Source organism: Rhinichthys klamathensis, unplaced genomic scaffold (genome assembly GCF_029890125.1).
Source record: "Rhinichthys klamathensis goyatoka isolate OS25496 unplaced genomic scaffold, OSU_Roscu_1.1 h1tg000069l_1, whole genome shotgun sequence".
In the NCBI taxonomy this organism is placed as follows: Eukaryota; Metazoa; Chordata; class Actinopteri; order Cypriniformes; family Leuciscidae; genus Rhinichthys; species Rhinichthys klamathensis.
In genome coordinates this window covers 1,954,123-1,976,098 of record NW_026606612.1, presented here as the reverse complement: position 1 = coordinate 1,976,098, position 21,976 = coordinate 1,954,123, and the positions used below count along the sequence as shown (strand labels likewise).

Genomic DNA, 21,976 nt, shown 5'->3' with positions numbered 1-21,976 from the left:
CACAGCTTAAATATTCAACCATGCTAAATTTCAGCCTATAAAAATGCAAGCCCTAAAAATACAATGCATTAAAATACAAGCAGGGTTAATGCAATGCATATTTTTTTCAAGTAGTACAATTCAACAGGCTTTTTGTTTCAAAAACATTTGGGATTATTTTACTTCCATAGCTTCTAACCACAGCTCGAGAGCTGTAGTTTGCGAATGTTCGTTGGAACTATAGTCCAGTCATTTTAAGCCAAAATGGGGGTCAACCTTGAACAAATTGCAACAGAAGCAAACTCAACTGATTTTGTATCCTCAATATGTCCTGAGTAAGGAAAAAAAAAGCCCCGAAGAATCCCATTAGGGGAAAGTTTAGAAAAAGACCCAAATATATCCCATTCATACGCCTATTCATTCTTTTTCTCACGTGAAAAGGTTAAAAATTTGAACCTTTAGATATCATCATGAAAATCACTGGCTTGATTACTTACATCAAGACAAACACAAAATGTATTACAAGTATTTTTAAATAGTTTGATAACATGGACAAATGGTGCATAATCTAATTACATATGTGCTAATTTGCATAAATACCCAAACAGATCTAAACATTGGGTATATAGCAGGTGAAAATGTCTTGTAGAATTTTGTTGACATATAACAGTAAACTATTTAATATTAGGGTCTGAATGGAACCCATCTAGGCTACCCATGAACATTAATGCAGAAATAAGTACTTCAGAAACCAGCCTTTATTAATTATTATGGCAGAGATGGGGTTTGGGGCTGGGTCAGTGGGACTGTTTCTGGGGGATGAGTCTGAGGGAAGAACAGGAGACATGGGTAAGGAGAATGCAGAAGACAAAAGGTAGGTGAAATAAAAAGTGTCTGGATCAAAAAATCTAATTACGTACAAAATGCACTCAATGCCCAAACCCCATCTCTGCAACAATAATTAATAAAGGCTGGTTTCTAAAGTACTTATTGCTGCATTAATGTTCATGGGTAGCCTAAATGGGTTCCACTCAGACCTTAACATTAAGTCTTTTACTGTTATATGTCAACAAGATTCAAAAAAACATTTTCACCTGCTATACCCAATGTTTAGATCTGTTTGGGTAATTATGCAAATTAGCTAATTACGTAATTATATTATGCACCGTTTGTCCATGTTAACAAACAATTAAAAAAAACTTGTAATACATTTTTTGTTTGTCTTGATGTAAGTAATCAACTCAGTGATTTTCATGATGGTATCTAAAGGTTAAAATTGTTACCCTTTTTCACGTGAGAAAAAGATATATATGGGATATATATATATTTTTTTTATACAGTTTTTTCTAAACTTTCCCCAAATGGGATTCTTCTGGGCTTTTTTTTCCCTTACTCAGGACATATTGAGGATACAAAATCAGTTGAGTTTGCTTCTGTTGCAATTTGTTCAACCTTTTTTCATAAAATGACTGGACTACTATGGTTTCGGGAAACACAGACTCTTTGAACTACGCTGAAAACAACGGAAATTGCGACCAAAGTTGGCTAACGATGCTTTTGGGAAACGCACCCCTGAACAGCATAAATGAGCCTTAATCAATGTGTCATGGCCTTAAGCCACACTCTGAATGTGGTGTGATTATGTATGGGAGCATATATAGACTATTGGTTACTCATTTCGCTCTTCCCACAATGACCTGGAGTCAGTAGGTGGAAAACTGTGCTCATTACTCCATGACACATGCTCTCTACTGCTCTCTGGCCTGTGTTCCTGACGGCAGTTTGTTCATATGACCTCATTTCTCTCAGCCGGCGTCCTGGTCCTCTGACCTGACTATACCTGACCATTATTTGGAGAGTGGCCATGGCCCTGACAAACCGCTCTACAAACTGTTAACTCACAAACACACATACTGTTAAAGGACATTTGCAACCATGGCAGCATTTGCTACAGAGCTAGCCAGTTTCTGCCCCAAATTATGTTTTAAATAAATTACAAGCAGAAAATTACATTCACATTTATGCATTTGGAATTGGGTTCCCTGAGAAATGAACCATGCTCTTCCACCAACATTTAAAAAAAATACAAAATATTAAGCCCCAGGACAAGTTTCTATACGCTCGTCCAGCCCACGCAGGTCAATGACGCACCTGTAGCTAGTCTGTATCCTCCACGGTTACCCCCGTGCTCTGCTCTCCTGTCTTGCTCCCACATTTCGGCCTCAGACTCTGTGGTGCGGGATCCTACGTCAGACACGTCGCCCTCCTCTCCCTCCGTGCTGTTCCGGTATGGCCGACGCTGCCAGTTCTGGATGGCCTGTTTGCGGAGACCCCAGCTCCGGGAAGCACCTGTCCTTTCGTATGCTCCTCCTCCGCCTCCCTCCCCAAGTCGGCACTGGACGTGGTAGTATTGAGCATCAGGGCAGTCCTCCAGAGCATGGAGGTCCACACTGTCACTGTCGTAACCTCCTGAACCCTGGGACACAGACTTTCCTCGTCCTGATGCACTGTTTAACAAAACCACAAAAGGGAAGCATGGAGCAAAACAGTCAGGCACAATGTTGTGGTCAGGGCCGGCGCTAGCCATTTGGGTGCCCTAAGCACCTTTGGGTGCCCTGTGTGTGTATTTATATACAAAATAATTATACACAGTACACACATATATCATGTAGACACAAACTTTTATTTTTGGATGCGATTAATCTTTTCCCAGCCCTAATAATTTGACAACTCTGTGAATATGAAAATATACAAACACTGAGATTGTGGGGTTTTTTTGTTTTGTTTTTTCTAATTGCAGTTTCACCAACAGATGTCGCCCTTGGGCCTTGGCCTATGAACCTCTTGAAAATGAACGCATTATCCGCATAAAACAACAACGAAAAAACGTATCTAAGCGGTCTTCCTTTTCTTCTCAAACAAACTAACTGCATCTTAAACAGCCCAAGTTTCAAAATTATCCGGGGGAGAAAGCCCCGGACCCCCGTTAAAATAAAAGATTCAACATGCAGGGCTAAAAAAGCCCCGGATCATTTCATTTGCACTACTAGCGACGCCCCCTGGACATGCATACACGACGCAAGGGCGCCCGCGCTACAAAACTAACATTTTTATTTAAAAAATTGTCTTACCTGCAAAGCGACGCGCGAGTATCATCCCGCTGTCTATTCTTTTTCCTTTTTTCGCCCCCGACTCTTGGTGCCTTTCCGAGGCCATGTCTGAGATCGGTGTCTGCCAAATTTGACATTGATTGAGGCATAATCGAACAGACCACTGGGAGGTGGGGAAGGGGGGGCACCAGAGGGAGACGAAAAAGGAGATTCACCTTTTTCTCGACTAATTTGGTCTAGGCCTATATTACTTTTGTATTGCTTTTGTATATTAACATGGTTTAGACATATTTTATTTGTTATTTATACTAGTAGCCTATTGTGATGATTTTTCACGACCCAGATTTTTTGGTGCCCCCCCAAGCACTTGGTGCCCTACGCGCAGCGCGTGATGTGCGTGTGCGGAGCGCCGGCCCTGGTTGTGGTTAATTTGCAGGAATTCATGAAAGGAATTACGGAAGTGGAAGTGGTGACCACACATAGAAACATTCCAAAATAAAAGTTTGCATGTTTTGATGTCCACATGTTTGTGGCTGTAGCATTTCTAGCGCTATTTGCAGGCATTTGTTATAATACATAGGCCCTATGATACATTTTGCTAGTTTCTGGCTTTTAAAGGGAATGGGAGATGAGACTCTGATTGGTTTATTGCACGCTTTGCACCCATTGTATGGGTCGAGAATCGAGATCCACCAGTTGAAAACCATTGCTTTAGGATACAGGGTTTGTGTTCAGAGTGTGTAAAAAAGAACAGTGAGAGTTAACCAGGAAATATGATCAGATCTGTCTAGACAGACTTCCTATAATACACACACCCACTAATTTAGAAATGAGAGACTCTGCGAACTCTATTATTTTTAAGCCTGAATGAGTAATGGGTTATTTCCTTAATTGCACATACAATAGTGACTCTCGGTTGTTTTCTATCAAAACACTCCTCAGAGGATTCTGTTCAACACCAAGTGGTGGGTACACAACACTAAATCAACACTTTTAGGGGTGTCATGCACTTTTTCTTTTCTTTTCTTTTTTTGATTAGCCACCAGTATCAATCCTGGTGCACACATCACCAAAAGAAAAAACAAACATTTTAACTCACCTACCAGTAGCTCTTATAAGAGCTAATTAGCATACCTTTATATTGTATAGAAAAGAGCCGCTTTGACATTTTAAGTTTGATAGTTGAGCGCAAATTATCTGAAGAAGCTGTGACTCAATTGGCCGACTAAATTTAGTCAATGCCAATGTCAATGCATTATTCCTGATTCCTTTTTACCTTCAAGACATATACAACTTCATTTCAGTTTAATTGAGTATGACACTTCTGAACACATCCACTGCACAAGAACTCTCCTTAATCATTACAAGAGAAATCACTCAGGGAACAGTTAGGGCATATGCATGGGATTGTGGGTAAGGATAAGGAATGTTCTCCTCCAAGGCTTAACAGGGACAGAATTTCCACTGGGGATTCCAGCCAGACATTTAGTCACTCTCCAGATGTTACAATTCAAAAGCCAACACTGAGACTTAAAGAGATGCTGTGCTACTGCAGCCAATAGTGACTGTAGGCTCCGCTGTAGGCAACTGACTACAATGACAGGCTTACTTTTCTATTTTACAGTGGGCTGAAGAGCAAACAACCCACTAGAAATCAAGCTGGGACACATTAAAACTGCTTACACAGTAGAAATGTGTAATGCATGGCTGGCTATGGCAGAGATATCAAAAGCCATTCATTTGTTCAAAAGCAAAGGCTAAAAAGAATGTATATGTAAAGTTTCTGACATAAAAAAAATTTAATTCAGAAGAACTTTAAGGCATAGTGCAGTCTCTGTATTGTATTATTGGTTTCGTAATGTTTCAGCACCCCTTACTTCAAATGCATTTTTGTGCCTTTTATTTGAAGCCAAAAATAGAGATGCTGAAAAAACAGAGGGATGCGATGGCTAAAGACGTCTGCCTCTGAAGTCAACCTTAAGCAGATTTACAAACTCTATTTGCAAAATGGACTGCTGAGGACCGTAGGGCCAGGGATAGGCTTAAAGGAATAGTTGACCCATTACTTACTCACCCTCAACTTGTTCCAAACCTGTATGAGTTTCTTTGTTCTGATAAACACAAAGGAATATATTTTGAATACCGGTAATGTCGGTAACCAGATGGGTGCCGTCAACTGTCTGGTTACCGACATTACCGGTATTCAAAATATATTCCTTTGTGTTTATCAGAACAAAGAAACTCATACATGTTTGGAACAAGTTGAGGGTGAGTAAATGATGACAAATATGTAATATGTAAACAAACAATTTATATATTGCTTTTAAAAACACATTTTTTAATGTCTATAGTGCTTTACTCATCTGCCACAAAAATGTAATGTATTTGAATTATCTTTATGTCAGATTTTCTCTTTATGAATTAGCATATTATTACATTACAATTATTGTTAAACAATAATAAGAACCCTAGTTATAATGACAGAATATTAATGAGGAGTATATACACAACTGTTCAAAAGTTTGTTTGTTTTTTTAAGGTTTTGAAAGAAGTCTCTTATTCTCATAAAGACTGGATTTATTTGATCAAAAATACAGCTGTTTTCTATTTGAATATATTTTCAAATGTATTTTATTCCTGTGATGCATAGCTGAATTTTCAGCATCCAAATTAGAGATCAGTCTAATGTGCTGATTTGGTTCTCAAGAAAAAGTTATTCTTATTATCAATGTTGAAAACAGCTGTGCTGAAATATTTTTGTGGAAACAAAAATAACATCATTTATTTGAAATACAAATCTTTTGTAATAATATAAAAGTCTTTACTGTCACTATTCATTTCTTACAGTTCCCACACTTTTTAGTTTATATGCCACTTGTTTATTTAATGTCTTTATAAGTGACTCAGATGGATGATGGTGGTTATGCCATAATGAAGGAACAGCAGTGATCATTTCAATCCGCTCCCGTCTGATTCAGTAGGAAGACCTGTGGAGTCTGTGATGTCAATTTAGGGACAGCAGACTCCGGGCAAACCCACGCTCCTTCCTTCCCTCAGACCACCAAATGATTCAAACGCACGCACATAACAGATGGACGTTACTGTCTCACTCACAGATCAGAAACTAGTTAAACGAACAGCCGCACAAAGTTATGGTATTTTACAGGGAATCACATAAATGGACGACGACCTAAAAATAAAAACAAGAGTAATATGTTTGTGATGCATATTAGTTATGTGCTTATTGACTAGTTGAGACAATCTCACTAGATTAAAATCTTTTAAAAAATGGTTCACAAAATGTTAGTCTTATTAAACAACAGTTTTTTTTATAAAACTGAAATCAATATATATTGTCATGTGTTCTATGCTGCGTTAACGCCATGTCCTAATTACCATAAATAAAGTTCTGTATGCTTTCAAAATGCTTTTGCGGTACTTTGATGTCATACACTGATCGATCTGCACAGCGCCGCTTCAAGTCGAACGCACCTTAAATCTGCAGTGGTCAGGTGATACAAGCCTTAGCTCTCAGAAAATGTTTTAGTTTACACGTTGTAACTACAAGTTCTACAAGCATGTGAAGGCTTGTTACGGTTCAGAATTATCGCACCTCTAGTTTGGACTTTGAGCAATGTTCTCAGTTCAGTTTCCAGTGTTTTCTTTGTTCATGCTCTTCTGTTGCCATGGTTTTTGATTTGCCCTCATGTGTCTCACCTGTGTCTTGTTAATTATCTTGTTTAGTCCCTAGTGTTTCTGTGTATAGTCCTCAGTTTCAGTTGTTCTTTGTCCGTTATTGTCTATTTTAGTGGTTGTTCTCTCCGTGTTTCTTGAGAAGTTCATATGCCTAAAAATGAACCCTGACACACAAAAAAAAATTACATTAATTTCCATTAAAACTTGATTTAATTTATAAAGAAAATTGAATTATTTTATTTTATTTCATGTAATTTTTTTGGTGATCTATCCCTTATAGTTTTAGGTTTCACTATTGCGGGGACATTTGGTATCCACTCTGTAGGCAAAACCTGACCTGACACTTACATGCTTTCAATACAACACAAAAAAAGCAAGACTATACAAGGAAGCAGAGTTTAAACTAATGTTTTCACCGCTATCCTTCTAGAGCCTTGGGTACTGGTTGTTTTCGGCCTTGTCCTTTATGGCACTTTAGTTTTCCACACACAGCTCTCACATATCTTCTGCATGGCTGAGAGATTACAGACTGGTTTAACCCTGAGGCAAATGCAACAATCTAGTGATTTTCCCTAGACACATCCCAAACCAGGCTGACTCCAACATACCCATGGGCTCACAGCAGATAAAAGACATAAACTTGCTGCTCTGCCGAATTTAAGATATATCTGCAAAATGGCTGGTGCCAAATCTTAGATCTAATACTTCAAAGTTTGAAGCAAAACTACACTTCCATCGAGCTTAGCACCATATTTTGCAACGCAGAAGTAAGCTATTTTCTGTGAATGTTTCATCAGTCGCTATAGGTAAATATCTCCAATTTGAAGCCAAAAATAGAGATTTGAATACAAGATATGAATACAACACAATATATGGCAATACAAGAAAAGAATGAAAAGCAGCATAATGGACCATTTTACATTACAGCTAAAATAACTAGAAGTGGATGAGATCGGAAGCCTCTACAAGTTCAAGTTACAAACTGCCCTTTACGTTAAAAATAAGGTAAATAGAACAGACATTTTGGCAACAAGTGACTGTCTTTATGAGTCACTGAATCAGTCATTCAACCGATTAATTCAGGGATAAAACACAACTACATTGACACTATTGTGAAGTATTCCATTGTTCTCTAGGACTAGATAGAACCTGACCAAAAAAAAAAAATCAAATGACTAGTGTTTGCATAATATTTAAAATTAAATGAATTGCATAATATGCAGATTAATTAATAAATACACAAAAATGATTTAATTATATTATTTATTTTCAATTTTTTAAAGTTAGTGATATTATTAAATTATGAACAAATTAATAAACAAGTATAAAAATGCATAATAACTGTAAGAAAATGTGGCTGATGAGAAAACATTCATATATTTGTGAAGTCATGCAGGCAGAATTCTGCTGTCCCGAGACTTACGCAGTGCTGGGGGAGGAACGTCGATCGGACACTTGGTACATTCCCCTGGATGGCCCAGAGATACTGGAATTTCTCTATGAGAGAAAGAGTGAGAAATCAATTGAGAGTGTGTGTATGAGAGAGAAAGATGCTCCAAAATGTCCCTGAACACATCTGAGATACTGCAGCTCAACATCAGCAGATAAATATAAATAGAATCAAAGTAGATAGAGAGGTATAGGGTAGAAAAACTAAGAGCTGCCTCAGAGAGATAGAGTACATGGGACAAACATGTCATATTTACGTCAGAACTTTATCGACGAGATTACCACTAACATGCTTTAGCGTCACTATTCATGCTTTATGAGGACTAGGTTTAGTCTGGGTCAACACTAATAATATGTTTCAAAACTCTCTGAGTACAAAATAACAGCAGGTTGCTTTGCATCACTGATTACTCATTTTGCTAATTACTAATTTGTCATTTAGCTACTTTTATGCAAATTGGCTTGCCGTACACTAATTACATGGGCAATCCCCCTGGTGCAACCTGCGGTTTTGTGCCTTGCTGAAAGACTCAACCAGGCCAAATAATTGGTGAAATTACACCAAACCGTTTCCTGACAATCATACTCACCTGATCGATTGTGTCAGTTTAACAAACCCACTGAAAGCCTTGTCAAAGGGTAATGCACATTTCTTGCTTTCTAATTTTTAGAGAAAATATAATCTAAAATCGTGTTTATTTAATTTCAGCCATTCTATGTAAATTAAACATTTTGGTAACACTTTACAAAAAGGTTCATTAGTTAACATTAGTTAATGCATTAACTAACACAACCAAAACATTTGTTACAGTATTTATTCATCTTTGTTAATGTTAGTTAATAAAAATACAGCTGTTCATTGTTTGTTCATGTTAGTTCACAGTGCATTAACTAATGTTAACAAATACAACCAATTTTAATAACATATAAGTAAATGTTGAAATTAATATTAACTAAGATTAATAAATGCTGAAGTATTGTTCATTCCTAGTTCATGTTAACTAAGGTAGTTCATTAATGTTAACTAATGGACGTTGCTGTAAAGTGTTACCAACATTTTAATAACAATTACATTTAAGGGCTTATTCACAATTGTAGGATCTAAAAAAGCCGTGAAATATGCTCTTTTTTTCTTGTTTTTATGGTTTTATGGTGAAAACAGCCTGGCCTACATTGATTTCCCTGTTAAATTCGGAAAATAGTACTTCAGGTGTTTTAGAAAAAAAGCGTCCTGCTCTAAAAAACCATATCGATCAACTACTAATGACTTTTATTCCTCAGACGTAGGTATTAGACTCACCAATCTCATGCAGGAAATAGGAAAACTGTGCCTTTAAATAACTGCTCTAGCTGGTTAGGTGATACACCAGAGGAAATATGGGCCAAGCAAGGTGCCATAGTGCTGACAGGCCACACAAACATTCACAAACACACACTGGGCGCAGTGCCCGCAGAAATGGGGCAGAAAGGAAAAGCAGCACTATTGATTTCACGAGCAATGCACAGCAAAAAAGGCTGGCCGGGATTGTGGGAAATGCTTGAGACGTGAACAAGAAATCTGCATCTTTTTCCTTCTTGCTTGCTTTCCCTCGGTCTTTCCTGTTGTCATAACCTTGCACAGTGCATGTCTATGCTCTAATTTAGGCCAAATGTCCTGAATCACAGCATGCATGCTCCTGAAACACTGTTCCCTTCTTCTGACATCACTGAGAGTACTTCCTCTCCAGATAGTAGGAGACTGGAAGGCTGTGGCTGGCATTTGGGAACACAGGCTGTGTGTGAACTCAAGCTGAGTCAACAACAGTACTGTATGCAATACAATATGAGTGAATGACAAATGTAGATTGCTGTTTCCATGGTGACGAAGGGGTCCCCAATGATGTCAGAGCAGGGTGAGGTGTTAGGGTGTTGCCTGAATGTGCCATCCACAGTCAATAAGAAGCCCAAAAATGGCAGTGTGAGTAACTGTGGCGTGCACACATACACACTGAATTTTGCACAATACTGACATATATACAATTTTTCAACACTGTAAAAGGTTCTCTGGAGCTTCACAAACCAAAGGTAAGCATTGATGAGTATTTAGAAAGAGACATTTCCTGAGTGTTGCATTAAGATTTATTTTTTCTCACAGAAAATGGCAGACAGAACTGCAACCATGACAAAGCACTTTGGCAATTTCAACCGCCTACCCTCAAACTGTTAAAAAAGACCATGCATAATTCTCTAAATGATTCTCCAAAAAATTATTTCCTCACCATGCCCTGGCTCTAAGTGACAGTTTTTTTTTCTGGATGTGGTGGTAAATGTCACTGTGGCCACAAGAAAAAGTATAAAAGCCTTAATCTAACAAAAAGCCTTAACGTTTTTTTGAGTGTATGTACTTGTTATGATAATGCTAATAATAGGATAATATATTTGGCTGATTACATAACTATCTCTTTGACTCTTGCAAATCTTTCTACACATATACAGCACCATTCAAAAGTTTGGTGTCGGTACTTTTTAATGTTTTTGAAATTAGCCTCTTTTATCACACCAAGGCTGAATTTATTTGCATGGCTGCCGTCGCCCGTCGGTGTATGAATGAGTGAGTGAATGGGTGAATGTGAGGCAAATTGTAAAGCGCTTTGGTGGCCATTGGGTCTGTGAAAGCGCTATATAAATGCAGTCCATTTACCATTTACCATTTGATAAAAAAATTCAGTAAAATCTGTTCTATTGTGAAATATTATTACAATTTAAATGACACTTTTCTATTTTAATATATTCCAAAAATTGAATTTATTCCAGCGATGGCTGAAGCTGAATTACTCCAGCCTTTAGTCACATGATCCTTCAGAAATCATTTGAATATGCTGATTTGGTGCTCAAGAAACATTTCTTATTATTATCATCAATGTTGAAAAACAGTTGTTCTGTTTAATAATTTTGTGGAAACCATGATACATATTTTCCCAGTGTTCCTTGATGAAAAGTCTTTACTGTTACTTTCGATCAACTTAAAAGTGCCTTAAAAGTACTTCATAAATTAAAGTACTTTATAAAAATATGAGACTGACTTCTAAATTTCAAGCCAATTTCATACTTATTTAAGCTTTGTATTTGTACAATAATTATTAATTTTTAATTCACATGTAATTCGTCGTCAAATGTGAAGGTAAATGTGAAAACCCAATGACTTTTATAATTACTCTCCAGGATTGCACCTTGGGCACATATACTTATAAAGATAGTTGTCTTTCCTTTTTTCACCTATGCTGTCTTAAAATGGTGCCTCCATAGGCAGCTTACTATGTTTAAGAGCAGAGAAAATAATTTCTACCTTTTCAAATGTAGGCCTAGTTCCTATAGTTGCATCACACTGACATCCATGACCACGAAATTCACACTTTGCAATCAATATATTGATTTGAGTTTTTAACAGCTTTTTAGGATCAAATTGAATGGTTATTCTATGTAGATATCGAAACAGCTAGTGATTCAAAATGATGGATTTTCCATTGATAAAAAGCCCAGTCACATCAAAATATGCTTAAATGACTACAAATACAGATGCAATCTCTGAATCTCTGATCGTTCCAATGCCGAGTTTTCTTTAGTCTCTTTCTCTAGTTACCGTACCTGTCGTCCATTATGTTTGGATCCTTGCAGACTGCAGTGTCCCAGGCTGCCGTTGGGGGTGGTGGCACAGCTGCTGATAATCTGGAGCTGTTTCTCAGCACGGTCGGCCCGGTCCAGCAGCTCCTCGATGAACTGCTGAAGACGCAGTTTAGCATTGGCTTCACGCGCAGCTGTTTCCTGCAGGAACTGATCGATCTGGGACACCTCTCTGGGTGAGGAGGAAATGAATGGAAAGGAGAAAGAAATGTGTGAGAGTTACTATTAGAGAAATAGCTTGTCACTTTGATCAATGTATTAAGGAGTATTGAGTGTGTAACTCTAAATATATGGCGGTTTAGTGTGGCGTATGTATGACTTTATGCACCCCTACCAACAGCGTTTCCTATATTCATATTATGCTCATTTACAGTCTTGATTTGGTTTTTGGGGTCTACTAGAATAGGTTTTCATGCTTGATATTCAAAAAACTAATTTATCACATATTTTACATTATTGCAGCACCTCTCTTTCCAGTCTGTTAGTTACGCATGAAGCCCCTCATTCCGAAAAGCGCAATGTGCTCTGATTGGTCAGCTGGATCAGTGTGCTGTGATTGGTCAATCACTTCGAATGTGTGTTTCGGAAATGTCACGCCCCTTACCATAACTGTGGGTTTCAACAACTACTAACCCAACTCAAGCAGGCCTCACCCCCTTTTTCTGCGTATGTCTTGGGTGATAATTATTTAAATGAGGTATCCCTTGTGACGTGTACGTTCCCGGAAGAAAACTCAAGACTACAATCGAGGCGTTTTTAGGAAGTACAGAAACAGTGCGCACTGATATATAGAATAACTCCCTTTGGAGTTGACTTTGTGCTTTGTAACTTTGCAGATCTTCTTAATGCCCAAACAGCAAACATTACACACTAAAGAAAGTTGCAAATGTAAAAATGCATAACAGGTCCTCTTTAAAGGACTACAGGCCATCTAAATTTAAAGCGGTCACACCTTGGCAAATGGGAAAGGGGAATCTGATACCACCTTCTCCCTCTCATTTGTCCCTTTCTCATACTTGTTTATCTCCTCCAGAATTCTGCAAATCCCTGGAGTGTGCGTACAGCCAATGAAAGCACGACAACTGTTATCTCTGTGTAGGAAATGTCTCTGTACACATAAACACTGGCTTGCGCCTCTGTCGACACCATCACCTCAGCTATTCTAAGCTTCTCTCACACTCTTTGCAGATTCTCACACAGTTGGACTTTTCATATTCATACGCCAACAAAATCATATTTTGAGATAATGACATCTTGAGTATTTCATCAATATAGGTTGCAAACAACTCACGTCACAGGACAAAGGGAACATGCAATAGTTCCTGCGCTCAAGAAAGAAGCTTTAATTATCCACGAAAATTAAAAGCGGCATTTCATAAAGCAGGAAAATGAATGTGCGTAAATGTGATCTCGCTGCCATTTATGTAATTGTGTAATCTCAAATGATCTTTTAAGTAAATAACAATGATAAAGATCAGGCTCTATTCAATTATCATGTCAGACAGACTGTAGTCTGCAGTGCAGCCTTTTTATAATTCATGGATCTGGTGTACATCACATTAGTATTATTGTTTCCAGTATGTTTCACTAGTGCAACAATTAATCATCAGCAAATTAAGACTTATGTCATGATCAGTAGTGAAAAAATCAGGGACAAAAAGGCACAGTGAAAAAAAAAAGAGCAGAATTGAAATATGTTCTTTTCTTCTTATTGTTTTAAACATTTACAAGATTTTAAGGATTTATTAAAGGTGCAGTGAGCAATTTCTGAGAAATGCTGCTGAAAGTTGATCTGACCAAAGCACCAAAACACACCAGTAGCCAATCAGAAGTAAGGGGCGTATACACTCATTAGAGGGAAGGTGTCTGTTTGTGTTTGTGAATTTAGGGGCGGAGCTATCAAGATAGGGGTGTGATCCTTTTAGGTATATGGGCGTGTTAGTTTAGGTGATTTCAAATATAAAGTGTTTCTCAGAAATAGCTTACTGCACCTTTAATAGATGATCTAATGCTTTGAACAAGATAACTAAATTGAGTTGGAATCAGTGTTATTATGCTAATTAAAGCTAATAAACTACTAAAATTCATTTTCGGTGGTTAAAATACAGCTGAAATGAAATAAAATATAAATAAAATAAATAAAATAAAATAAAAAACAACTAAAATTAGAAATGTACCCTCTGCAAATAATTTAAATAAATATGTTTGAGTTGTACTAAAATTACAAAAACTGAAATAAAACAAATTAAAGCTATATTAAAATGAGAAAAAGCACATGAAATGGCTAAAACTTAAACTAAAAGAAAAAAAGAAAACTGAAAATATGAAATAAAAGCTGATTTGAAATATTAATACTATAATAGCAGTCCTCTGTAGGTATGTGGGTAAAATTACTGCTTGGAATAGATTTCAAGTCATGTGGATAATTTGTATGGTGCCTTTGTGTCCTTTTTGAAGCATGAAGGCTTCAGTCCCCATTTATTGTAACTTCATGGAAAAAGAACGTAAAAAAAGCAACCAGTATATTATTTTTTTAAATCTCCTTTTGTGTTACACAGAAGTCACATCAGTTTAAAATGACCTAGCCTAGGGGTGAATACTGAATAGCCTACATGTTCATGTTTTTGGCTGTACCGTTCCAATTCTATTCAAAAGTCAAACTACAGTTTTTCAGTATCTCGTGTAATCACTTCTTAATCGAGTGCTATCTCTTCATTCGCCTGCAGTATTCTTACTGTAGGTCAATAATGTTTGTAGGAAGTTAGGAACAGAGACAAACAGAGTACTAGACATAACAGTCAAGTCAACACAGTGTAAAGGAGACTAATTACAGGCCCAGTAATGTGGAGGCTGAGCAGAGCAGTGTGTGTTCGCTGTATGCTACACCACACGCACATCTGTACACATGATGTCTGCCTCTAACCCACACTGTATTGTATATTCAACTCCAGTAGTGACTTTTCAGTAATTAAAGGGCTGGCACCTAATTTCTTCGGTCAGCTTGATAAATCGGTTTACCTCTCAAGGGAAAGTATTTGTATTAATGACCCCATGGAATCAAAATTTCTGTTTTATGATTTTAGTCCATGTATATATCTGAGAATAATACTATTTATTAAGAAAAAAAACGTATGGATTTTAATAAAATAGTAGTCTTTCTCGATGCTAACTAGCAAAACCTTGACCACTTGAGCCCAAAGTATACTAGGAATTTTATTTTTTTAATTTCGATTTTTAAAAGCAGCAGTTACCCTCTGCTTATTCACCATGATAAAATGAATTAATAATGAATGTATGAATATATCAATACAAACTATTGACCACCAATATGTCTGAAAGAAAAACATAGTAGGTTTTCTGGGGTAAAGGCCTGTTCATGGCAAGACCGATAACCATAAAGATATAACTAGATCGAGTTGGTTAATGATAAGCACACGGCAATTTTGTTGTCTGTCGATTTAAATGCTCAAGCTCAAGGATGGATTCTGATTGGCTGTCATTGTTTTTATCGTCCATCGGCTGGAAAAAATGTGTTAAGTGATTCAACAGTATCGCTTCTTTGTTTTGTTGTTATCTTTATAGTTGTGGTGTGGACCCTGCTATTCTTAAAAAAAAAAAAAAAAAAAAAGAACTGGTAATTGCAAAAATATTGGTAATTCTCACTTTGTTTTTCACTAATCACTGACGCATCTGCCGCAAAAATATTTCAACGCATCCAAAACTCAAATCAGATCCGCAAATTCAGCATATGCAAATGACCACTCTTCATTGGAAATAAATGACTTCTGATCTGTCATTTGTCAGAGATAGTGGAAAGGCGGCTTAAAGGGAAAGTTCACCCAAAAATGACAAATATGATTTTCTTTCTTCTGCTGAACACAAAAGAACATATTTTAAAAAATGTCGTTAACCAAACAGGTTGATGGGCCCCATTGACTTCCATAGTATTTTGTTTTTTCATACTATGGAAGTAAATGGTCTTCAACTGTTTGGTTAACTTCAAAATATCTAAATATATTTGTGTTCAGCAGAAGAAAGAAATTCATACAGGGTTGACACAACTTGAAGGTGAGTAAATGATGACAGAAATTTATTTTTGGGTGAACTATCCCTTTAAAACTTTTCTAAACAGACAAAAGTTGTCAGACAAATTTAAAAAAGGCCAAATGGCGACTGATTGGCCTGGTCGATATGCAATATGTATAGGTTTAAAGAGAACGCAAGTGGCAGAATCAAGCAAGCACAATTAAATAACCAAAGCAACATGACATATTTTAGTATTTCTCCCGCAGTAATCAAAACTCTCCTAGTGTAGCTTACAGTCTTGGAACTGACTGAACCATCTTCACAGGGGAACATGAATACAAATTAAACCACCAGCCCAATAAGCTGATATCTAAATTACAATATGCTACCAGCAAAGCACGCTGAGCGAGGCAGCCTGGCTTTCAGATTCACACTGTGGAAACTCTAAATTCGGCTGTTAGAAAGTGCTCTAGTTTGCATCTGCTAATGAACTAATAGTTCTCCAATGTGCACAAACCTCTATAACCAAGAACAAATAACAATCGAATAATATCTCAACTCGAGGTCATCCTCATGGTTTAAACTGAAATGTAAGACAGAACTCAGTCTGAGTGAATCTGACAGTGTGTGATAACCTCTGTGCCGGGTTACTGCCACACAGCCCTTATCTAAAAGCAATGGATTAAAACTGCTCTGATGTGATGTTGCCGGTGTTGTGCAAGATACAGTCCTCCCAGAAACCAGTTTTGCTTGGACTCCAAAGGGGTAGCCGTTTCTAATGCCTGATCAAAAGCATATGCTGTTCTCATGATGTAGCTAATCAAAACAATCCAGTAATGCATTTGTAGCAGTGGTTATCAGACAGCAGCAGGTGATGTTTTTATTGCTGAGAGTAAGTCTGCCTTATCATTCAATATCAATTCCCCTATGGAGAAAATGCCTGGGAGTTTTACTTCCAGAACCAAACTGTTGCACTTTGGGGTCTGAGGGACCAGATTTTATGGTGGTGCTGCTCAACCTTGCAAGGCATCGGTGCAGCTGGCATAGTATGGCTTGGAATTCTAAAAAAGGAGGAATAGAATATTATTCAAAAGAAACCTTGATCTTTCAATGAATACAAACTGGTTTCTGAACTAGTTTCCATGGGAACAACTATTGGTTGGCTCTCAGATACAGTTGGTCTTCAGACAATAATGCTTTTGTATTGCTACAACAAAGAATGGATGAATAGTGCTCCGGGAGTTTTAAAGAACATTTTTACTTGTACAAATTTCATTCAGATTATATTCACAGAAGGTGAGATGACTAATACATGTGTTATGGAATATTGGTTGCATAATACAGAACGAAATGAAATGAGTAGATGCAATGAGTGAATATGAAAGTCAATATAAAAAATAAATCAATATATTTTCTATATTGCATGCAATATTTAAAAATGATATGATATAGTGCACAGTGTGCAACATATTTGTTAACTACATATGTGCAAAAATAAATAATGTGTTTTTTTAATAATAATAAAAAAAAACCTATGAACTAGAGATACTAACTATTTAACTAGTCAGTTGTTGGACAACAACATTTTAAATGTATAAGGCAAACAAATTAGCTAACAAGACTGCAGGAACATGAATTTTCAGAACTGAAGTAAATTCTCTACAACTTACAAAGAGCAATTTGAAAACATCCGCATTTTCTATTTACGTTTGCAATAAGCCAAAAAAAAAAGGCTGATGGATGCAGGCAGGGCATCGTGATCAAACAGATGATGTGGACTGGAAATAGGAGACATACATCTGACATTTAACATTCATCCACACTAATGCAGTGACAATTATTTCAAGTGCACTTAAAAATAGCAGTGAAGGGCTGATCAACAGCTCACGGTATTCAGAATAGTAAATTATTGTGTAAGGCTGTAAGCAACACACGGTCCCCAGACAATATGAATGATAATTAGATACAAGAAACAGACGAAACAAGAGTGGTTAATGAGATGAAATTAGAGGAGGGTAAAAACAGGCTCTTGGAATGCTTGGAACTATAAGATTATTAGCTTGACTAAATTGGTTTAGATCACAGTGCAGAGCTGTACATGCGATGTACTACATTCTATAGAGTAACTCGGCTGACCCTCATAAAAGTGGCAGGTTTATTTGTACATGCTACAAAATGCACAAAGATATGTCTAGATAATGCCAACAAGCTCACATCCTCAAATTGTGCCTGTCCTGTAATTGTGAGATCGGTAAGACAGGATAGGTCACAGAGAAAGACAGAGACGGCAGAAAGAGAACATTAGCAGAGATTTGTATGCAGGGAGGTGATTATATGAGCCCCCTTATGAACAGAATACTAAACACACACACACACACACAGAGTATATCGATCCGTCATTCACACTGCGCCCTCTTTAAGATGGATACCATGGTAGGGCTGCAAGATTTGTAGGGAAAAATTCTGAAAACAATTGCAAATGTGATTTAAAATGTGAATTTCTTCAAAAAACAAAATTAAGCTTCAGGTATGCTGTGCTTGTTAATAGCCAGGGCAGCATAATTTGGCCAAAATGTTGTGATAAAATGATAATACACATATTTATAATTATTAGAAAATAATATAAAACAAAATAATACTGTAATATTTCACTGCAGAATAAAAACAATTTAAGATTTTTTTAAAATGTAACAATTTTGAAATATATTTCAGAAAAATAATATAATGAATTTTATTTTACGATTCAACTGTAAAATTACAAATGTTGCTTTCCCAAATGCATGTTATAAGTGCAGTGCTCTCCGCAGTGATTCGTTCTGAAACAAACAACGCATATATTTGACTAAATCGCAGAAATGGTTTTATTTCGATGCATCACAGAGGGGCTCTGATTGCAGGACAGGTGATGAATTAATCACGATCCACAAACCTACGTTTGCATAATAATGCCTGCCATGGACATTGGTTCTATGAATATTCACATTTAAAACAGCTGAAAAGGACATTGTGACACAAATGAGTATCCAATGAATTCACACGATAAGCAAATAAGGAAAAAAATCAGCAAGTGAGAGAAGAAGCCAGTCCGCAGAAGAAGAAACAGAGATCAGACGGCGCTAACAAGATCGAGGTGACAGTGAGAGGGAAAAAAAGAGAGAATGGAAGAAGGGTATTGAGGGTCAAAAAACAGAGAGGTGAGAGAGAGAAAAGAGAAATGAGGCCTCTTTCTTTCTACCTGCCAGCAGTGCGTGACTGGTGTCTCAAGAAAGCTCTAATCCACAGGCAGCTGCAAATCAATCACAGCGGGTGTATATTTCAGATATAGTCCTGCTGAGAATATCCCACTCCACATGAGTCTCTAAACTCAGACCACTCCACAAGCTCAATTGGCCCTCTCTTTTGGACGTCTATATTCAGTGTATAGGAAACAAAAATCATTTTGGGAGAAGTGATATTTTATTTGAATCGGGGGAAGTTAAGACCCTTTGTGACCACTTATGGCTTTAACAAAGGAAAGTGTCATTTTACAGTAATTTTGTTCTTTACAACCAAGATACCAATAAAAAGCATTTACAGTTAATATTGTTATTATGTCATGCTACTCTGATACCTGAAAACTAAAGCAACAGCAACTGTCAGTGTATGTCATTTTCTTTTTGTTTGTTTTTTGTGAAAAAGAAAATCAAATGTTATGAAATGTAACCATCAAATGGGATTAAAAAGGCTTAGTGATATGCAACCTGCCCAAAATATTGAATTTTGTGGCTTCACACTGCTTAGCAATTATTATGGTTCATGAGCCCATATCATGCAATGAAATACACTAAGTTCAATCATGACAACTCTGGGCATGTTATTGAATATGGCAATGTTAATTAATGTATTGGTCTTGGCGGACTAGATCTGCTGCTGCTGATTATTGCTACCACTGCTGCAGAGCAAGTATGGGCTTGCTACTGCTAATATATACACAGACATCCTGCTGTGAGCATGTAAGATATGCTGCAGCTGCTGCATTAAAGCTGCTGTAGGTAACTTTTGTAAAAAAATATTTTTTACATATTTGTTAAAACTGTCATTATGTCCTGACAGTAGAATATGAGACGGATAATCTGTGAAAAAATCAAGCTCCTCTGGCTCCTCCCAGTGGTCCTATTGCCATTTGCAGAAATACACGCTCCCGGTCAGAAACAACCAATCAGAGCCAGGAGGAATGTCTTAGCCATGTCAATCACGCTCGTGTACGCGCTGATCACACCCCTCTCTTGCACAGCGCGAGCCGTCGTTCAAACTCAAGATTGCCGGCGTGCTGCAGCTGTGCTTATGACGGAGAAACAACCTAAACTGCCAATTCTCGAGTGACACCTGCTCAGAAAACAAAGAGGTAAAAGGAAAAAGACCGATGACGATAAACAAGCGAAAAATAAAAAATTACACAGAGCCCATTCAGGGCTCCAGACTAACTTTTCCACTGGTTGCACTGGTGCCACCAACTTTCTCAGTTGGTCGCACCAGCATATGATTTGGTCGCACCTTTTTTTTTTTTCTACATGCCATGGGATTAATCAATGCATGCTGATGAATAGTGGTTTTAATGGACCAAGGCTAGCAAAGGCTTTCTGGGTTGCAGCAGAAATACCTGTAATATATTAATTATCATTGCCAAATTTCTGGATTTTCATGGATTTTGGACACTAATTTTAATCTGTAATTTTAAGCATTTTACATTTGAATTATATACAATCTATCTATTTACATTTGAATCATATTCTATCTATCTATCTATCTATCTATCTATCTATCTATCTATCTATCTATCATCATCTTTCTATCTTTTAAAAATCATTAAACATTCAAATGTATGCATTACATTTTAAAAGATTAGAGTATTATAATAAACTGATACAGAATTTTCGTTATCAAAGTTTATAGTTGTAACTAAAAGCAGAAATCTCACACTCCTTACTTCTGCATTTTATAATAATTTCCTTTTCCTCTGTCGAGCGATCATGAGAGTAATCGCTCGACAGAGGAAAATATAACCGCTGAAAAGACGTAGGACAAAGAGGAAGGGGCTCTGTGTTTCGTGAGACCATTTTTATCATTTGTATATGCCTTAATTTGTGAATTCGTAATTGGCGCGTTTCACCATCAGTGTGCAATGCGCGTGACGTCTACGTTCGTCAATAAATAAACTGCACGTGTCTTGCGGAAGAACATTGTAATCGGAACTTCTCTCCGTTAATGTCTATGGCGAGTCACGCAGGCACTGGGCTACTCCGCAGCCGAGACGACCCCGGGATAAAATAGTCCGAATATAAACACTTATTATAGGCGTACCGTAGTGATTCAGAATAAGTCAAAAACACGGTTTGGAAAATGGATTCATGATGTAGCCTACTCGTTCATTTTGAACATAAGTTACGGACTGCAGCAGCTGATACAACGGCGTTCTGTTGCTCAAGCGTCCACTCGCACAAATGCGACCACATAACATTTTAACTCGCACATTCTCAAAAAATGGTCGCATATGCGACCAATTTGGTCGCAGTCTGGAACCCTGCCATTGATTCGGTGTCAATTAACTCTAGCCGCATAACATGTAGATAAAATGTCACGCATTCTGCTAAGCAACAATTGAAACCTGCTAATTCACTGGCTTGTCATGTTGCTGAAATAATGTACTAGCACACCTTATCTAGCATTATATATCGCTAGAATAATTACTTACATACTGTAACGTTAGTTACCGTTATATTAACGTTCTCTTACTAGCTATTTATAACTTATAGAAAGAGTGCAACGTTATAAAGTTACATGTATTGCAAAATACATAATGATTTGAGGACCAAGTTTGTAGTCAAAGTATGGGCAGGCCATAGTCAATGTAAAGCATATTGTTGACGTTTAGTCCCTATTAGTGAATGTGCCATATAACTTTTTATCCGCCGTTATCGGTGGCCCTGTTTACTAGCCTGCGCGTTCACGACAGGCTCCGCTGTGGAGGACGAGCTGTGGAGGGAGGGCTGTAGCGCAGCAGAGAGCAAGGGGGTGGG

The 21,976-nt window shown here is 37.3% G+C and overlaps 1 protein-coding gene across 1 annotated transcript in view; it reads right to left on the bottom strand.

Moving 5' to 3' along the window:
• fbxo41 (F-box protein 41) overlaps positions 1 to 21,976 on the bottom strand; it is a 66,423-nt gene that overhangs the window by 28,867 nt on the left and 15,580 nt on the right. Inside the window, exons 3-5 of the mRNA XM_056250505.1 lie at positions 11,859 to 12,066; positions 8,209 to 8,282; positions 2,131 to 2,486 (exon numbers count right to left, since the gene is read on the bottom strand). Of these exons, the coding sequence (XP_056106480.1) occupies positions 2,131 to 2,486; positions 8,209 to 8,282; positions 11,859 to 12,066 (638 nt within the window). The remainder of the gene's footprint in view (positions 1 to 2,130; positions 2,487 to 8,208; positions 8,283 to 11,858; positions 12,067 to 21,976) is intronic.